Consider the following 18,727-nt stretch of genomic DNA (forward strand, 5'->3'; position numbering starts at 1 on the left):
AAAGATCTAAATAAGCATGGTGGCACATGACTTTAATTCCAGCACTCAACAGGCAGAGGCAGGTGTCTAATTTCCAGGCCAGCCAGAGCTACATAGAGACCTGTCTACGTAAAAGGCCAGTCTAAATTGTTTTCACAATCTGAATGGTGTGGTGGTTTGAGTAAGAATGAGCCCCATTAATTGGCTCATATATTTGAATGCTTAGTCACCAAGGAGTGGAACTGTTTGAAAGGATTAGATGGATCAGAAGGTGTGGCCTTGCTGGAAGAATTGTGTCACTGGGGCTGCTCTCTGAAGTTTCAAAAACCTGCACCAGGTTCAGTTTCAGGATGTAGCTCTCAACCACAGTACTTTGCCAGCATTATGCCTGCCTGCCTGCATGCCACTGTGTTCCTCACCATGATAATAGTGGGCTAAACTGGGGGGGAGGGGGGGCGCACAGCGCACATGCCTTTAATCCTCGCACTTGGAAGGCAGAGGTAGGCGGATTACTGTGAGTTCGAGGACAGCCTGGCCTACAAGGCGAGTCCAGGACAGCCAAGGCTACACAGAGAGACCCTGTCTGGGAATAAAGAAGAAAATAAAGAAAAAGAAAAAGAAAAAGAAAGAAAGAAAGAAAGAAAGAGAGAGAGAAAGAAAGGAAATAAAAATCAAAACAAGGAAAATGTATACTTACTATAATAAACACAATCTAAAATGTGAATATAAAAACAGAAAAGAACAGGGTTTTATGAGGACGTGAAAGAACTAGAGCCCTTTCTGCATTGCTGTGGGAATATGAAATGGTACAAGCACTTCAAAAAACAGTTTGACCATCCTTCAAAAAGCAGGAAATTATAATGTAGGCCATCAAATCTCTCTCAAGGCATACGCCCAAAACTGAAAATACATGTTGCAATAAAAGCACACATGAAGTTGTATACAATAGTTGTGTTAGTCAAGAGGCAGACATCAATATGTCTATTGGCAAGAGAAAGAACAGAGTATGATTAAGCAGTAAAAAGGAATGAAGTGCTCACACATCCAACACCTTGGGTAAACATGGAAAACATCAGACTAAGTGACATGAGTACACACTTACTGTACAATTCTACTCATATGACTAGACACAAGTGCTCAATTACTGCATAACCTCCTGATGCCAACAAATGGTACATTTTATATGCATTTACCACCCCATCAAAACCAATCATATATTGAAATTCTAAACCATGAAAAGGCAGACACTGATTCAGAAACTGATTACAAAAGGACACAGGGGCTTCTGTGAGGAATAACAACAGCCTGAGCCTGGTGGTTATACTCATTTGTCAAACTACACAGCATCACGTCCATCAAAGTCACTCAATTTTTTATTTTTTCAGTATTTGTTATTAGGCTAGGGCAGAAGATCAATGGTAGAACATTCTCAACATATATGAAACCCTGGGTTCAACAGCATAAAAAAATAAAACAAGCAAGGCTGGAGAGATGGCTCAGATGTTAAGAGCACTGACTGCTCTTCCAGAGGTCATGAGTTCAATTCCCAGCAACCACATGGTGGCTCATAAGGGTCTATAATGTGATCTAATGCCCTCTTCTGGCCTGCAGGTGTACATGCAGGCAGAGCACTGTATGCATAATAAATAAATAAGTAAATAATAAAACAAACACCTTTTTTATGGTTAAAGTTGTCAAAGTAAAAGGCAAGATCTGTTTTGAATAATTCAGCATGCCATAGCTTATACTGCCCACCTGTTTAGCCATTTTACAAGAAAAAGCAGAGCTATAGCACCAGCTTAATGTGACTACAGTCCCAATGAACAAGTTGCTGACCCCCTTAGAAATAGTCCATAGGAAGAGCTGGAGCTGAAAACTCCATGTGGCCAAAGCACTCAGAAAAACTTGAACCAGTAACAGACAGCTGCCATCAAAACCAACAATAAACAGTTACAACCTTCTGGCATAACAACAACCTTTCTGTTGTCAATATCTGAGAAATTTCTGATAGTCCACGGGGCACCTTATTTAAAATAAATAACTTCTATAATAATTACATAGTAAGTTTGTAATGGTCTATTTCCTATTTTGATAACTGAATATTCGCACTAAATTCTCATTAATGAACCACTGAAGGGTAATGCAAAATTAAAAATTTAAGCAGCACTAGTCTGGGTAGTTAAACAGTAAGTTTAAGGACAGCCTGAGCTACACAGTTAACTTTCTGTCAGCAAAAATAAATGCTCTGTAAAAGATGCTAATTTTCAAGTGAGACAAAAGAAGAAAAAAATGTGGTGCCACAAAATCATTTTCACATTAAAACAGTTAAATGTGTAATTTGGACATGTCACTTTAGGATGAGATGAAGCATGTTCAGGATGGCACAGCTGAAGACTTGGGACATGTACACTTCAAAAAAAGAAAGAAGAAGAAGAAAAAAAACCTCTTGGGCTAGAGAGATGGCTCATCTGTGAAGAGCGCTTGCTGTTCTTCCAAAGAAGGTTCAAGTTCCAGTACCCACATTGCAGTTTGCAACTATCCTTAACTCCAGTGTCAGGGGATTTGACACCTTCTGACATTCTCAGGGACCAGGCATGCACATGATACACAGAGACATGCAAGCAACACTATACATATAAAATACATCACTCTAAAAATGAGGAGGGATGGAGAAAGGAAAGTCTTATCAAATTAAGAGTGACCATGAGAGACAGGATACCACAAGTCAGAGGCACCTACCTTTCTAAGCAACTACCTGATACACTTTAACTTGCAACATGTTTAAACGTTAGGACCAAGAAGAAAAGGCATTTATTATGCTTAGAAGCCATACCAGTGGCTCTCTACAGAGGAAGACTGCCAGAAATATCTAAGGTAGTTTTAGTTTATGCATAAAAATACACCTTGGAGAAGCATCTAGAACACCTTGATTTTCTTTCTAACTTTGCCAATAAAAATCATACAAAGACAGTAAGTGAATTTTTAAATAGATTGATTCAACCTCTCTAGTAACACCCACAGGACACAACTCCTTAAATATTCTTGGGTAGTAAATTGTTTTCTGGCCACTGCTTAAAAAAAAAAAACAAGTACTAGGGGCTGGTAAGGATGCCTGGTGTCAAGACTGATGGTGAACTAGGGCTGGAGAGATGGCTCAGCAAATAAGAGCACTGGCAGCTCTTTCAGAGGACTTGGCTTCAATTTCCAGCACCACCATCCTGCAAGGTAGCTCATACCATTTATAACTCCAGTTGCAGGGGATTCACGCCTCTTTTTGCTTCTGAGAACACCAGATATGGTACACACATGCAGGCAAAATACCCATACACAAAAAAATAATTAAAAAAAAAAAAAAGACTGATGAAGTTCAACCTCCTCCTCCCAAGACAGTTGGTGAAAGGAAACACACAGCTCCCACTAATCCTTGTGCACATGCTGTAGTGCACACACAAGCAAAACAAGCACTTTTCCCCCAAGACAGGGTTTCTCTGTGTACCTTGGCTGTTCTGGACTCCCTTTGTAGACTAGCCTGGCCTGGAACTCAGAGATCCACCTGCCTCTGCCTCCCTAGTGCTGGGATTAAAGACGTCAACACCACACCCGGCAAAACAAGCACTTTTAAAACTCTTTTTTTTTTTAAATTAAAAAAAAGGTCTAACTTAAATCTCAGAAGGCATATGTTATAAATCAATTATAAAGGAAACGACACAAAATAATGACACTATTCTACCACAGGAATATTCATTAACTGAAGAGCGTTTGCACAGAACTTACTAAAACCCAAGAAACAGCATCAATCCAAGCCAGGAATGGGGGACCAGCTGTACTCAGCAGGCAGCAGAAATACTGATAGGCTTAAACTTAAGGAAGCTAGAAAATAAACTATCTAGTAAGCCATTTCAAACCTACAAAATCTACAAACTTCATTTTTGTTATATTTTATACTAAATACATTTTGTCCCATTTAGTTTAAAGTAAGTAACTTTTATAATTTCCCTTTACAACAAGAAGAAAAATCTCTAAAATCTTCTTAGAATAGGATATTTGCTAACTTGAATACATCTATACAGCTTAAATTCTAGCAAAATGTGCCTACTAGTGCACACACACCCTTACAATGATGTGCTATTTCAATCAAGCTTATCACACGATTCAGAAGACACCTCAGAGTACAACCTTCCGAAGACATAACTCCTCCTTCTTTACTAAAAACAGTGTACACAAACGCAAGCACCAGACTAAGAGAGGAAAGATTCAACAACGTCTCAAAAAGAATTAGTTTCTAACCATATGATCAAAGTTAAGCAAACTACATAGTATCTACAAGCCTACCCAGTATCAATTTACTCCATGCCCCTGCCCTGCAATGTATCCAAACTTACAAAAATTAGAATATTTTCCATGGCTTATCATTTCAACTAGTAGCCACTTCTTTGTTTTCTTTATTGTTTTGAGACAGGTTCTCACTACGTAGGGCTTGCTGGGCTAGCACTCCCTAGGTAGGGCAGGCTGGCCTTGAAATCATTGATGTGAGCATCCCTGTGCCTGAGTATTGGGACTAAAAGCATGCGCTGCCATACTCAGCACTTGGGAGCAAGCTCTTCAAGAGTGAAGGATAAGACATGAAGGGAAAGCAGACAAGTCCAAATCTATGCTGAAATTCCTTATTTGCCATTATGAAAGTGGTTTCTGGCTTCAAGGACTCAGACTAGAAAAACTACTGCAGTGCAACCTAACCCACCCTACCATATTTTATAAGTATGTAAGCAATACTATAAATGCCACATGTCATTACTTAGAAGAAATTTAGGTTTTAACATCATGCATCCTTTAAAAGATAATGAAAATGTATCAAAAATGTATAGCTATATCACATACATACACACCCCCTACCTTTCTAAAAGCAGGAATAGTTAGTGCAATTTTTGTGTCAACAGCTTACAATGAAATAAAGATAACATGCATTATAGTAACTATTAAATATTGTTTTGTTTTGTTTTTTTTTTAAGAAAACTTGGTTTTAGGACTGACAAGATGTCAACAGGTAAAGGCACTCACTATGTAAACCTGATGACCTGAGTTTTATCCCAAGACCCCCGTAAAAAGTGGAAGGGAAGAATCAATTCCACAAAATTAGTCTCTTGCCTTCATGCACATGACAAATGAAGTTTTTTAAATAAAAACTTGTTTTTATAGCCAATGAGATGATTATTACACATACCTTATTATTACCCCTAAGTGCATTTATAACTTTAGTATTTCCAAAATAGAACACAATACTGTACACTATAATGCTGCAATCATTCCAAACGATGACATACTCATTTTTAGCAAAATATAATCTGTGGCTCCTTTTAAACCTGGCTTCTGAATAAGCACTCTGTCTCAAGCACCATGGGCTTGCTTCCACTAAGCACCTACTCCATTTTCATTTCTCCTCAGGTGCTCTAAGAACAGTAAAGATATGCAAGAAGTGCAACTCATCTTTTTACAACAAATTCTAGATTGCTTTCTTTTCAACTAAATATTAATTCTGTGATACCAACGATCTAGTCAGAAAAGAGGCAAGGTCCTAGCCATATGATGAATAACGACATAAATATTAGTACTATCTTCCAAGAATCCAATTTCATTTTTTGAAAGGTTATGGACATCAAAATGAATTCAGCAAAGTACTGTTTCAGAAACTGTTGGCTCCAGAAAATCAGTTTCATTCCTCCAATTAAGTGCAGAATTGTCATTGCCCCAGGACATCAGCGATCTCAATCCAGTAGTTAGTATTTTAGTGAATGGGCTGTTTAAGCAGTATGTATAAATTATAGTAGACATGGGGTAAAAGGCCAGCGTGTAAAACAATTTCAAAGTATGAGCAAGGTGTTTTTGAAGATTAATAAAAACCTATCAATCTTAAGTACCATATTCTTCCTTCTGTTACAGACCTGGCTGCCACAGACCATGCGAACAATAATCCCTTGCAGCTGCTTTATCGGCTGTATAATTTGCTGCCTCAGGCTAACTGGCCTTCTATAAGAGAAACAGTCCCCTCCAAACGCTTCCTAAGGCTTATAAACTGAGGAGCTTTGTAAAAACAGGAACAAACTTGTCAACTCCAAGTCCTGCCTTTACCAATCTATGACCTATGACCAAAGTGAACCTGAAAAAAACACCAAATACACAATGATAGTGCACAGTGGGGTTTTTCTTCTTTTCTGCCATCGTTCCCTCATCAGTGCACACTGACTGCAATAGGTGCACAAGGCATACAGAGACGCTCTAACCCATGATTTCTCAACCTTCCTAATGCTGTGACCCTTTAATACAGTTCCTCCTGTTGAGAGGACCCCAACCATAAAATTTATAGCTGCGGTCATGTAAGAAGTGTAACGTAAACGTTGGATATGCAGTATATCTGATGTGACCCCTGTGAAAGGGCTGTTCAACCCCAAAGGGGTTGTGACCCACAGATTAAGAACCACTGCACTAACGTGTCCAAGAACAACTACTGGGCAATTTTAAAGGTACATCAGCATCTGAGAATTTGGATATCTGAGTGGAGTCTTGGAGCCACAAAAAGCAGAGGACAATTATACTGACATTCAAATATAGAATGAAGCCAAGCATGGAGTTACACAACTTTAATCCCAGCACTTGTGTGGCAGAGGTAGGGGAAGGCTCTGTGAGTTCAAGGCCAGCCAGGGCTGCAAAGTAAAACTGTCTCAAAATAAAACAAAAATAGTTTTTAAAGAGAGAAGGGGGAGACTCATACTATTTCTGATGCAGCAGTAGGATGGAAGAGTGCACAGATGCAAAACATGACTAACATGAGATTTATACACATTATGCTTGATTGAGGAATACAAACATGAAGATTTGGGGTACTGGTTAAGTACTATGAAGAAAACCCAGAATACAGTGCTAAAGTCTTAACACCCTTCTCAACAGTGTTAAGAGCAGCCAGGGAAGGACAAAATTCACAGCAGCTGCGTTTGCAGCAATAACAGCAAATGCAGACAGCCTATGGCAACAAGAAGGTGGGCTGGGGAGGGGGAGGTGCCTCAGGGAAAATAAGGCAGACAAACAGACTCCCCCCACAGTCCCCCACTCTGAAAAGAAAATAACTGGATCTGTTCTCCCTGACCTACTCTAGTTAGAGTAACAAAATGGGTAGGTAACTGGTGTGATAAGAACATGTTGGCTTTCACTGACATCAGCTACATACTTTGAAAAGGGAACAAATCACAGAGGCAGAAGGATCCCAGTTAGGAGTCAAAGAAAGCTGAAAAACAGAAAAAAGCAAGAGTGTGGATAGAGGGCCAGCAATATGTAACTCCTAGAATAAACTTAGCCAACTGAGGACCTTCTATGTATTCCAAAACTCAGAACCCAAAAATGGTCCTGTTGTGGGTTTACCATGTCCAACTTCACAGCATTCTTCAGATGCTCCAACCAAGCAATGTTTATAGCAACACCATAACAGAAATACGTTGAAAATGGTAAAGCCCAAAAATTAATAAAGACCAAACTGATAAGTCCTGACACAACATGTAAAGATGTCCTCTCTGCAAAAGATTTCAAAGTACAGCCAGCAAGATAGCTCATTGGGTAAAGGCACTTAATACCACATCTGACCATCTCTGACGGACACAAATGAGGCGAGGCACCTGTGTGTACGTGCAATTAAAAATGTTTTTAAAAAGTCGATTTGGGAGACTGGAAAGATGGCTCAGCGGTTAAGAGCACTGACTGCTCTTCCAGAGGACCGAGGTTCAATTCTCAGCACCCACATGGCAGCTCACAACTGTCTGTAACTCCAAGATCTGACACCTTCATACAGACATACATGCAGTCAAAACAGCAATGTACATAAAAATAAAAGTAAATAAAAACATTTTAAGTCAATTCGGGTCTGGAGAAATGGCTCAGACGTTAAGAGCACTGACTGCTCTTCCAGAGGTCCTGAATTCAATTCCTAACAACTACATGGTGGCTCACAACCATCTATAATGTGATATGATGCCCTTCTCTGGCCTGTAGGTGTACATGCAGGCAGAGCACTGTATACATTAAATAAATAAATAAATAAATAAATAAATAAAGCAAGCAAGCAAGCAAGCAAGCAAGCCAGCCAGCCAGCCAGCCAGCCAGCCAGCCAGCCAATTCGGGCTGGAGAGATGGCTCAGCAGTTAAGAGCACTGACGCTTTTCCAGAAGACCTGGGTTCAATTCCCAGCACCCACATGGCAGCTCACAATTGTCTCTAACTCTAAGCTCTTGACACTCTCACAGAGACATACATGCAGACAAAACACCAATGCACATTTTTTTTAAAAGTCAATGCATGCTCTCATCATATGTTGCTGCTGGTGCTGAGGGTAGAAGTGGGGAGGTGGGGGAATCCAACTGAAGTCTGCCTCCATTTGAGAATGGTGGTTACAGAGATATAGGCATCCATCAAAAAAAAAAAAAAAAAAAAAAAAAAAAAAAGTAATCACTAGCTTAAGAATGAACCATAATAAAGTTCATTCAATAAACAGAGGGAACAGAACCCCCCCCCTTTTTGAGATAGGGTTTCTGTGTAGCCTTGGCTGTCTTTGTAGACCAGGCTGGCCTCGAACTCACAGCAATCCACCTGCCTCTACCTCCTTAGAGCTGGGATGAAAGGCATGTGCCACCACCGCCCAACTAGAACTAACTTTCTAAAGCCAAACAGTTTTGAGTAAGCAACGCTCTAAGAGCTGGTTACAATCTAAACACAAAACAGAAAAAACACAGTAAGCTGGGATATTTTGTGTAAGAAACTACAAATTTTTAATAAATTCTGCTTTTAGGTCTTTATACACTGTAAAGTCTACTTTATTTTGTAGTTTTAAAAATACAAGCTCTTAATAAAAATGCCAATTTCAGATAACCAAAATAATGACAATATGAAAAGAACTAAAACATACAGCTTGTGTGACACCATCCAGGGCAGTTCAATGACAGGAACTCCTCAAATCTGTTTTTGATAATTAGGATAGGAAAGGCAGGAAACCCTAGTGCTGTGAGAATTCAGTGTTCCTAAAAAGACACTAACGTCACATCTGTTTTATAGGTGATACACATCATGTTTACTAAGGTGACCTAAGTGTGGGCAAGCAGAAAGGCTCCCCTAAGTGGTCACCTAGTGGTCACACTAGACAACAAATGAAGGGTTTCTGCTAGCCCAAGTTCCTACATATTGGGAACAGTTTTTTCTGAGCTTCAGTCATGCACTATCAACAGACACAGAATACATGACTTACATAGGCCTCAGTAGCCTCTTGTCCAGACCTTCCCAACTGTGCTTACAGATGCACACCCTTCGTGAACCTACAGGTTAAATCTTAAATGACGGCAGTTTGCTGCTGGCAAATCTCAATAGCTCCTCAAAACACTCCAAGTACACTTCAACTGTGACCAAAGCCAGCAATGCGGTTCCAGCCCAGCTCTTCAGCTTCTCCCTCACCATTTGCTGGTCTTCACAGCTCCCTGCTTCTAAATAAACTGAGAGTATTGCTCAGGGACAGCTTGCACTTACACAGTCGCCTTTCTGTTTGGTTTCATATTTTCTCCAAGCTTACCAAGAAAAGTGTATAGACCCACTTCATCACCCCACTGACTCCTGCTCCTTGTATATCCTTCCCTCCTCTCAGTCCCCAAATCTGAAACACCACTAATCAAATATAGAAGTAAGTACACCAACACTGTAACACTCAATGTGCTTTGTCATTTTTTTCTTACTTAAAGAACGGTTCAGGGGCTGGAGAGATGGATCAGTGGTTAAGAGCACTGACTTCTCCTCCAGAGGTTCTGAGTTCAATTCTCAGCAACCACATGGTGGCTCACAACCATCCATCTATAATGAGATCTGCTGCCCTCTTCTGTAAAACACTCATGTGCACTAAAAAAATCTTTAAAAAGCAAAAGAACAGGGCTAGAGAGATGGCTCAGAGGTTAAGGGTGCCACCTGCTCTTCCCGAGGTCCTGAGTTCAATTCCCAGCAACCACATGGTGGCTCACAACCACCTGTAGTGAGATCTGGTGCCCTCTTCTGGCCTGCAGGGGTACATGCAGGCAAAACAATGTATACATAATAAATAAATATTAAAAAAAAAAAAAAGCAAAAGAACAGTTCAGTACTTTCCATGATCAAACACATATAGATAAGGCCATACAGTTTGTCAGTATGCAAGTCAAAAATATCCCTAAATATTTACTGGTGAGGATATTTCACACAGTTAAAAACTATATCATAGTTTCTTAAAATTTAAAATAGGGGTTGGAGAGATGGTTCAGCAGTGAAGTACAACTTGCAGAGGATTCAGGGTCAATTCTTAGCACCTACAACCATCTGGGTTCCAGTCCCATGGGTTCCAATGCCTCTTCTGGCCTCTGAAGACCCTGCATGCACATGCTTCACGGACATGCAGAACACCACACACATTCTTTAAATAACAAATTTAAAATTAATTTTAAAAGTTTAAATACTAATGTTCAGTCACACTCCAATTTAAAAAGGAATGAAGGACCAACAAGATGCTCAGTAACTTGCTGTCGTCAACAACCCTGATGGCTGGAGTTCTACCCCAGAACCCAAACACACTCCACTAAGTTGTCCTTTGACCTTCACATGAACACCGTGAGGTGGGTTGGTCTCTGTCTCTGTGTCTGCCTGACTCACTCTCTCTCTCTCTCTCTCTCTCTCTCTCTCTCTCTCTCTCTCTCTCTCTCTCTCTCTCACACACACACACACACACACACACACACACACACAGGAATTTTTTTAAGAAATTAAGAAGGGTAAAAATGATCAACTTAAAGATATACTTGCCAAATGTTTTTATAAAGGTTTTATTTGATAATGGAAATATTAACTTCCATTGAAAAATCATACAGTGAGCTAACCCAGAAGCAGAGAGACTCAAATAGTATATACTCACTTATAACTGGACACTAGCCTAAGGGGCAGGTCTCATGAAAGTCTTCACTTACCAGGAAAGTGGGATAGAGGTAAGGACATCCTATTGGGACTCTAGGTGAGAAAAATATAGGAGACAGAGAAATAGATGGATCCAGAGGGTCCTAGAAACCTACAAGAAGAACACTGTGATGGGTGGATCTGGGCCCAGGGGTTCTGCTCGATCTAAGGCACCAACCAAGGACAATACCTGCAGTCATCATTAAACCCCTACCCAGATCTAGCCAAGGGACAGGACATTCGCCACAGTTAAGTGGAGACTGGGGACTGACTTTCACACGAACTCTGGTGCCCCATATTTGGCCATATCCCCTTGATGGGGAGGTCCAATGGCACTCAGAGGAAGGATAGCAGACTACCAAGAAGAGACTTGATACCCTAGCATCATATTCAGGGGGAGGAGGTCACCCTCAGTCACAGTCATAGGGAAGGGGAATGGGGTGAAAGCGGGAGGGAGGGAGGAATAGGAGGATGCATGGGATGGGATAGCAAATGAGATGTAATATGAATTATTTTATTTTTCAATAAAAAAATGTGTTTAAATTTTTTTAAAAAAGGAAAAAAAGGAGGAGCACTCATATAATTAGTTGAAAACTCTCTCCCAGCACTGGGGAGGCACAGGCAAGCAGATCTCTGTGAGTTCAAGGCCACCTGGTCTACAAAGAGAGTCCCAGAACAGCCAGGACTATTACACAAAATAATCTTGTCTCAAAAACAAAAAAACAATAAACAAAACAAAACAAAAAAAGAAAAGAAAAAAAAAACCCTCAATGCTCTTAGGAATCTGTAATATAGAACTGGTAAAAATGGTAATAAATGGAGTTTGGTGGCCTGCAGCTTTGATCCTGATACTTGGGAGGCTGAGGCAGATGGATCACTTGAGCCCGGTGTGCAATACAGACCAAACAAAATTAATACAAACTTACTAAATTCTATTTAAAGTCCCATTCATAGCAATGACATGTGTGGCTCTTCAATTTCATGTTTCTTTTTCTCCCATTATATTATATATCTATGGGCACCAGTTTTACCACAAAAAGTAGAACAAATAACTCTGGTCTCAAAAACCTGTTGAGGTGGCACACACCTTTAATCCCAGCACTCAGGTGTCACAGGATAATTTGATCCCATTGTGAACCCCAAGACTGTGAACTGTGAAAACTGTTTCTTCTTTGGTGTGGTTGAGCCCTAACACACACCTTTAGTCCAAGAACTTTTTTGTTTATTGTAAACACACGATTAAGGTGTGGTTCAGGCAGCCCTAGAATACACCTTTAATCAAGGAGCTTTCTGTACACAGGATTTAATAGTTTACCCTAAGTCAATAGGCAAGAACCCAGCTGACAGGAATTAAAGGACTTTAAGTTGAATGGTATTTAAGACAACATAGATAAGAAGAAACAGGCTTTTGAGCTTTGAGTTACTATGCTCTGGCTTTAGTTGTTTGGCTTTTCCTTCTGGGCTGTCAGCTGAAGGAGTGAGCTTTTTTATTGTTCCTCTGGGACATGAGCTGAGTAGGAAGGTCAGCTGTGTGCACTTTCTATGCCTCTTTGAGCTAGCAAGTTTGCTCCCCAGCATCTGGCTCCTGAGTCTTCTTTGGTAAAAATCGGGTTTTCATTCTTTATAACAGGAGTCAGGAGGCAGACAATCTATACAGGGATTTTTCAGGCCAGCCAGGGCAACACAGAGAGACCCCGCCCACCTGTGTAATCCTAGCACTCCAAAAATTGATTGAGCAAGGAGCATTAGGAGTGGTGGCACTAGCCTTTAATCAGCCTGAGCTATATAAAATCCTATGTCAAGAAAAATTTTAAACTTTTTTACATTATTTAGTGTGTGTGTGTGTGTGTGTGTGTGTGTGTGTGTGTGTGTGTGTTTGTCCGTCTGTGCAGGAGCAAGTGTGCCTCAATGCTTATGTGGAGGTCACCTACAGAAATGTGGAGGTAACCTACAAAAGTCGGTTCTCTCCTTTCACCATGTAGTTTCTGGAGATCAAACTCAGATCATAGGCCTAGTGCTACGTGCTTTTTATTCACTGACCCATCTCTCTAGGCCCTCAAAAAATTTTTGTTTGTTTGTTTGAGACAAGGTCACAGTATGTAGCCTTGGCTGGCCATGAACTCACAGAAACCTGCCTGTTTCTGCTCTGGAATGTTAGGATTAAAGGAATGCACCACTACACTTAGCTCAAAAAACTTTTGAAGCATTCTGATCTCTTATCTTTGGATACAAGTAGGTATTTTCCATTTAGGTAAAACCCAGAAGACGGCATACTTTGGCTAGTGGAAATGATAGGTCTCTTTTCAGACAAAAATGGTAAAAAGCTACAATTGCTTTCTGTATGGAAAAATTAAATCCAGAAAAATCCCAAATTCTTTCCAACTTTTCATCTGAGATATTCACAGGTCACATCCTCCTGCCTCTGCCTCCTAAGTACTGAGATAATAGGTATGTAACACCACAGCCCCACAGAGCCCTAGGCCAACCATTCTAAAATGTTGAGAGTACAGTGAATAAGACTACAGCCCCAGGCAGTGGTGGTGCACGCCCTTAATCCCAGCACTCAAGAGGCAAAATCAGGCAGATCTCCAAGTTTGAGGCCAGCCTGGTCTACAGAGTGAATTCCAGGACAGCCAGGGCTACACAGAGAGAAGGGGTGGGGGTGGGGGCGCCAGAGAATGACACCAAGACTACAAGGCCAGTGCTCTGTAAACACTGTTAAAACTATTTCTAGTAGACTTGGTAAGCTTACCTCTATTGCCTTACCCCAGTAGTCTATTATTCAGCAACCAGAGGCACTTCCTGTGGATATGTGTGAGGGATTCCTTCTATTATGGCTGACAGGACAACTGGCAAATTAATACAAGACAAGAATTGCCTTTTTTCCACTGTTTTGAGGCAGAGTCTTGTGTAGCCCAGGCTGGCCTGGAACTCACTACGTAGCTGAAGATGATCTTCAATTTCTGATCTAACTCAACATCACTGCTGGAATTGCTGGTATGTACTACCACACCCTGGTTATGTGCCTGGGGATCAAATTCAGGGCTGCTTCATGCATTCCCAACCCAAGAATTACATTCTCAATTGCCTGAACCCTCCTCACATGCCCCTCCATAAAAATCAGAGGAAAAAAAAGTACAGAAAAGGAAAATAATTGTTTTTAATAAAAATTATTTAAATAAAAACAGACCTGGCAGGTGGCGTACACCTTTAATTCCTGTACTTGGGAGGCAGAGGCAGGTGGATCTCTGTGGATTCCAAGCCAGCACCGCCTACACAGTGAGTCCAGTACAGCCAAGGCTACAAAGAGAAACCCTGTCTTGATAAACCAAAAAAGGCCTGGCAATAACACACTTATAATGCCAGCACCTAGGAACTGGAAACAAGATCAGGAGCTCAAGGTCATCCTCAACTACGGAAGACCTTTTCTCAAAAGAATAAAGAAAAAGAGGGCTTGAAGAGAGAACTTAGCCGCTAAGAGCATTTGCTGATCTTGCAAAGGACCAGAGTTTGGTTCCCAGCACCCAAATGACTCAACCACCATTAACTTCAGTCCAGAGAATCTAACCCCCTCATCTGACTTCTCCTGGGTCCCACCTGCACATGATATACATACATATACTGCAGGCACATATAAATACACATATAATGAGTAATTTTTAAAGATTTAAGGGCCTGGTGGCCCACGCCTTTAATCTCAGCACCTGGGAGGCAGAGGCAGGTGGATCGAGAGTCCAGGACAGCGAGTCCAGGACAGCCAAGGATACACAGAGAAACCCTGTCTCGGGGAAAAAAAAAGGCTTTCCAAGTAAAGGCACTTGCTACCAAGCCTAACAACCTGAGTTAAACTGGTGTAATCTACATGGTAGAAAATAAAAAGATTCTTATGAGTGGGCCTCTTATCTTCACTTACTCATCACTCATTGCTCTGTGGCAGAGAAATGACCACACAAATAACCAATTTTTAAAAATATTTGAAGCTGGGCGTGGTGGCGCACACCTTTAGTCCCAGCACTTAGGAGGCAGAGGCAGGCAGGCAGAGGCCAGCGCAACTCCAGGACAGTCAAGGATACACAGTGAGACCTGTCTGGAAAAAATAATACTAATATATGTATATATATATACACACACACATACACACATACACACACACACACACACACACACTCTCTCTCTCTCTCTTTTTGCACTTGGAAATGTTTAGAAAAAGTAAGTATCTTCCACTTGGCCATGTTGGAAGAAAATCTCCATTCTGTCATTAGCCACAGTGTCATTTTTCTGAGTAGTGGGAAGAGAAGATCTCAAATTTTACTATGAAAAACATGACCTAAAAACATGAGTTTTTTCCCCACTGGCTATTTAGCTAATCAATTGTGGCCACCTTACAAATAAACCAAGTTTTACTATAAGATATGTGTCTACTCCTAGCAAGGAGTTTCAGCATGGTAAGCTGTTATTCTATGAAGCCAAGCATGTATCTTATAGTACTCCTCCCTAACCAGGAGTTCCATCAGAGCTCATAGAAAGCTTTCATCCTTTCCCTACACTCTCACTCAGCCAAGAAATAAAAGCAGCTGAAACATGGGCAACATTTATTAACAACCTATGTACATATGCCCTAATTATATAAGACATTCTGCTTAGTATCTGTCAAGCTAAGAAGTCAGGTGAACCAAGCATGTGGCTGTAACTTTTCCATTTATTTCTTTAGAACTATAAGCCATTATAAAAAAAAAAAAGCTGTATTTGGGGAGAGCATTTTGGTCTTCTAAAGAATTATTAAATCCCCCCCCCCCCCGTGTGTGTGTGTGTGTGTGTGTGTGTGTGTGTGTGTGTGTACACACGTGTACAGGTTCTGGAACTCAGATCAGGCTTGCCTCTGCCTCCCAAGTGCTGGAATTAAAAGTATGCACCACCATGCCCCGCTGTAGAATACATCTTTAAATAAATAAGAGCTCTATCAAAAGTTGAATTCGAATTCACTTATCACCTAATGTATTAGCTGCTTAAAATCAAATTTCACACATTTCAATAAAAGTGAAAGCAGTAAAGCATGTCAGCATGTTTTAACACACTGCACAAGCCTGCACGCATGCTTGTGACTTTGCAAACTTTTTATGCCTGCTTCGTATCTCAATTCCAGACTCAGGCACTCATCTCTGAAATCATTTAGTCACAAATATCAGTTCTCAACAGACACAATGTTTAGGAATGCACACTAAACAAAATAAATGTACCCCTATTAGCCAAAGAGTATGTCAATTTCTCTACCAACTCTTAAAATGTTATATTCTAACCTCTCATAAAATCCACCACGTCCAAACCATTCTAAAATTAGGAGTATCTACTAGAAAGCAATACCAACCCCTAAAAACTGTGTGCTTCCCATTCACGTGGCCAAATTTCTGAACATTTACAAAGAAGTGTGCTCCAGAGACTGCATGAACTTCCACTGAAATACAGGCTTATACACTTAGAAGTTGTAGTCCCTGTTTTAAAGCTCAAGTAGTCTCTGAATACTTGAAAGAAGAGTTCAGAGCTTAAACACAACCAGTCCTTAATCAGAAAGACCTGGCTGGAAACAACTTCTTTTGCATTAACGCTCCTATTATTTTCAAATCCAAGCAGATCCCAGCTCCTCCAAGCGAAAATTCTCTACTCTGGAGAATCCAAATTCACTTCCGATGATTCCAGGTAAATTGCCGTTCACGAAGAGAAAACACACACACACACAAAAATAAAAAACAAAAAACCCCAGTGCCAGATTGGGTCAGTTCCACTTACAGACTCACAATCTCATCTTCTGGTCTACCAACGTCCTGCCTGAAGTCCGAGGAAGGCCTCGGATTAAGCTCGGGGGTTTTAAAATACAGCAATTAACACGTGGAAGTTAGAGGGACACAAGAGTTTTAAGGTGGTCGTTTTGCGTGAGGGCTGGATGAGGAGGAGCCAAGGAAGTTCATGGGTAACAGGGAGGGAGGGTTCCCGGACCTCAAATCTCAACTCGGAGGTGGACCGCAGCGGAACGTCCTCCGGCCGAGGCGGGCGAGCCGGGCACACAAGGCCTCGGCTGCCCGCGGCTTGCCTGCCAGGCCAGGCCCGGAGGACACCCAGGAAGCCGCACCCGGCTTCAGGGGCGGCGGGCTAGGCCGCGCCTCCCGGTGCCGCGGGCCTAGGCCTCGGCCGGCTCCAGGAGAGGCTCGACGCGGGCACCCACCTGGGTTGCCAGTCATTCCAGCTCCGCGGGTACTTGGTGCCGCCGCCGCCGCCGCTGCTCAGCCGAGACCCCGGGGCTCTGCGGCTCATTACCTTCCCCGACACGACATGGCCAAGCGCCGCCGCCCGAAGAAGCGCGAGTCGCCGCCTGAACCGGCCGCTGCCGACACTGCGATCTGGCCCGGGGCTGAGGAGGAGGAGGAAGAGGAGGAAGCCGCGGAGGGGGCGGCGGAGGGCGGGGGAGGCGGACAGCCGTTCCGGGTCCCGCCGGAGTCCGCAACGCAGGAGCAGGAGGCGGGAGCGGCGCGGCGCGGCGAGGGGGAGGCGGAGGCAGGCGAGGCGACGTCCCTTCCAGGGCAGCGCGCGGCCCGCGACGCTGGGGGGCCCAGGAGGACGAGGACAGCGAGGAGGCGGTGGCGGCGGCTCCTCCTCACGCTCTCACAGCCACGGCTTCCCCGCCTCCCGGCTCCGCCCGCCGCGCCGCCGCTGCCGCACGGCATGCTGGGAGCCAGGGGCGGTGCCGGCGCACTCCGGAGCCCGGAGAGAGGGGCGGGGCACAGGGTGAGGGGTGGGGCTATTGGTCACAGAATGCGGCGGGAGGCGGGGCTTATGACAAGGTGGACGGGGGTCACCCAGGAGGGGCGGGGCCTGAGCTCCCCGAGCCTGGGTTCGGGCGGGACTTGAGTTGAGGCGGGGTCTTTGTCCGCTGAACCCGGAGAGGGGCGGGGCGAAGGATAGACGGCGGGACCTGCTCGAGAGGCGCCAGAGCTCTGGGAGCTTCGGCGTCAGGGCGAGGCCGGCGTTCACGTAGGCGAAGGGGGTGGGGCTTTGGGGGGGCAAAGGGGGACGCAAGCGGACCTCCCTGGGCGTCCTGGGTTGCTGCTCTATCTGGATAGTGGAGAATGCTGTGGCTCCGCCGCGGGGCATCATGGGAGGGGGGGGATCTCCACCCAGTGTCCGCACACGCCCTCCTACACACTCGGGGAACTGGCAGTCAGGTGTGAACAGGCGTCCAATGGGGGACAGGAGGGGTTGGCGTGCCCTTGTGCACCGCGCGCTGGTGTGGACGTACCCTCGGCGCTCAGGTGCGCCCACCTGCCGGTCATCCTCCCGGAGAAAAAGTGAGACTAGTAAAATCGAGGACGGGGAAGCGAAATCGACACCTTTTCAAGTCCCCACCTGAAAAAGGTCGTGCTGTTCTGATACCTTCTTCCTTTTTCCAAAAGTGGAAACCCAGACCACCAACCCCTGCTTCCTGCCACATGAGCTGTGCTTTGTAATCCTCTGGTTCCAGCAGAAAGAGGCTCATTACCCACACACACGCTAAAAAGTTAACTTTATGTTAACGCCATATACTTCTTTGTGTGCGTGTCTACAAACGTGGAGTCCAGAGGCCAACCTCAAGGGTTACTTTTATGCCTCCATCTACCTAGTATTTTGAGATAGGGTCTCTCATTGGCTGACTAGGAGTCCCAGGGATCTGCCTGTCTGCCTCATCAACTCTGGTATTACAACCGGTGACACCGTATCTGGCTTT

At 43.2% G+C, this 18,727-nt stretch overlaps 1 protein-coding gene across 2 annotated transcripts in view; it reads right to left on the reverse strand.

The window, feature by feature from the left end:
- Window positions 1-17,583, reverse strand: part of SMG1 (SMG1 nonsense mediated mRNA decay associated PI3K related kinase) — a 105,899-nt gene extending 88,316 nt beyond the window's left edge. Inside the window, exon 1 of one of the 2 annotated variants that reach the window (XM_084773011.1) lies at window positions 17,192-17,583. In XM_084773011.1, coding sequence (XP_084629137.1) covers window positions 17,192-17,280 — 89 coding nt within the window. In that variant the 5' untranslated portion in view covers window positions 17,281-17,583. The remainder of the gene's footprint in view (window positions 1-17,191) is intronic. The other variant, XM_084773012.1, reaches the window with a different exon arrangement.
- Window positions 17,584-18,727: the final 1,144 nt, after the last annotated feature.

The sequence above is a fragment of the Acomys minous genome (genome assembly GCF_964271855.1).
Source record: "Acomys minous genome assembly, chromosome: 2".
NCBI classification, from domain to species: domain Eukaryota; kingdom Metazoa; phylum Chordata; class Mammalia; order Rodentia; family Muridae; genus Acomys; species Acomys minous.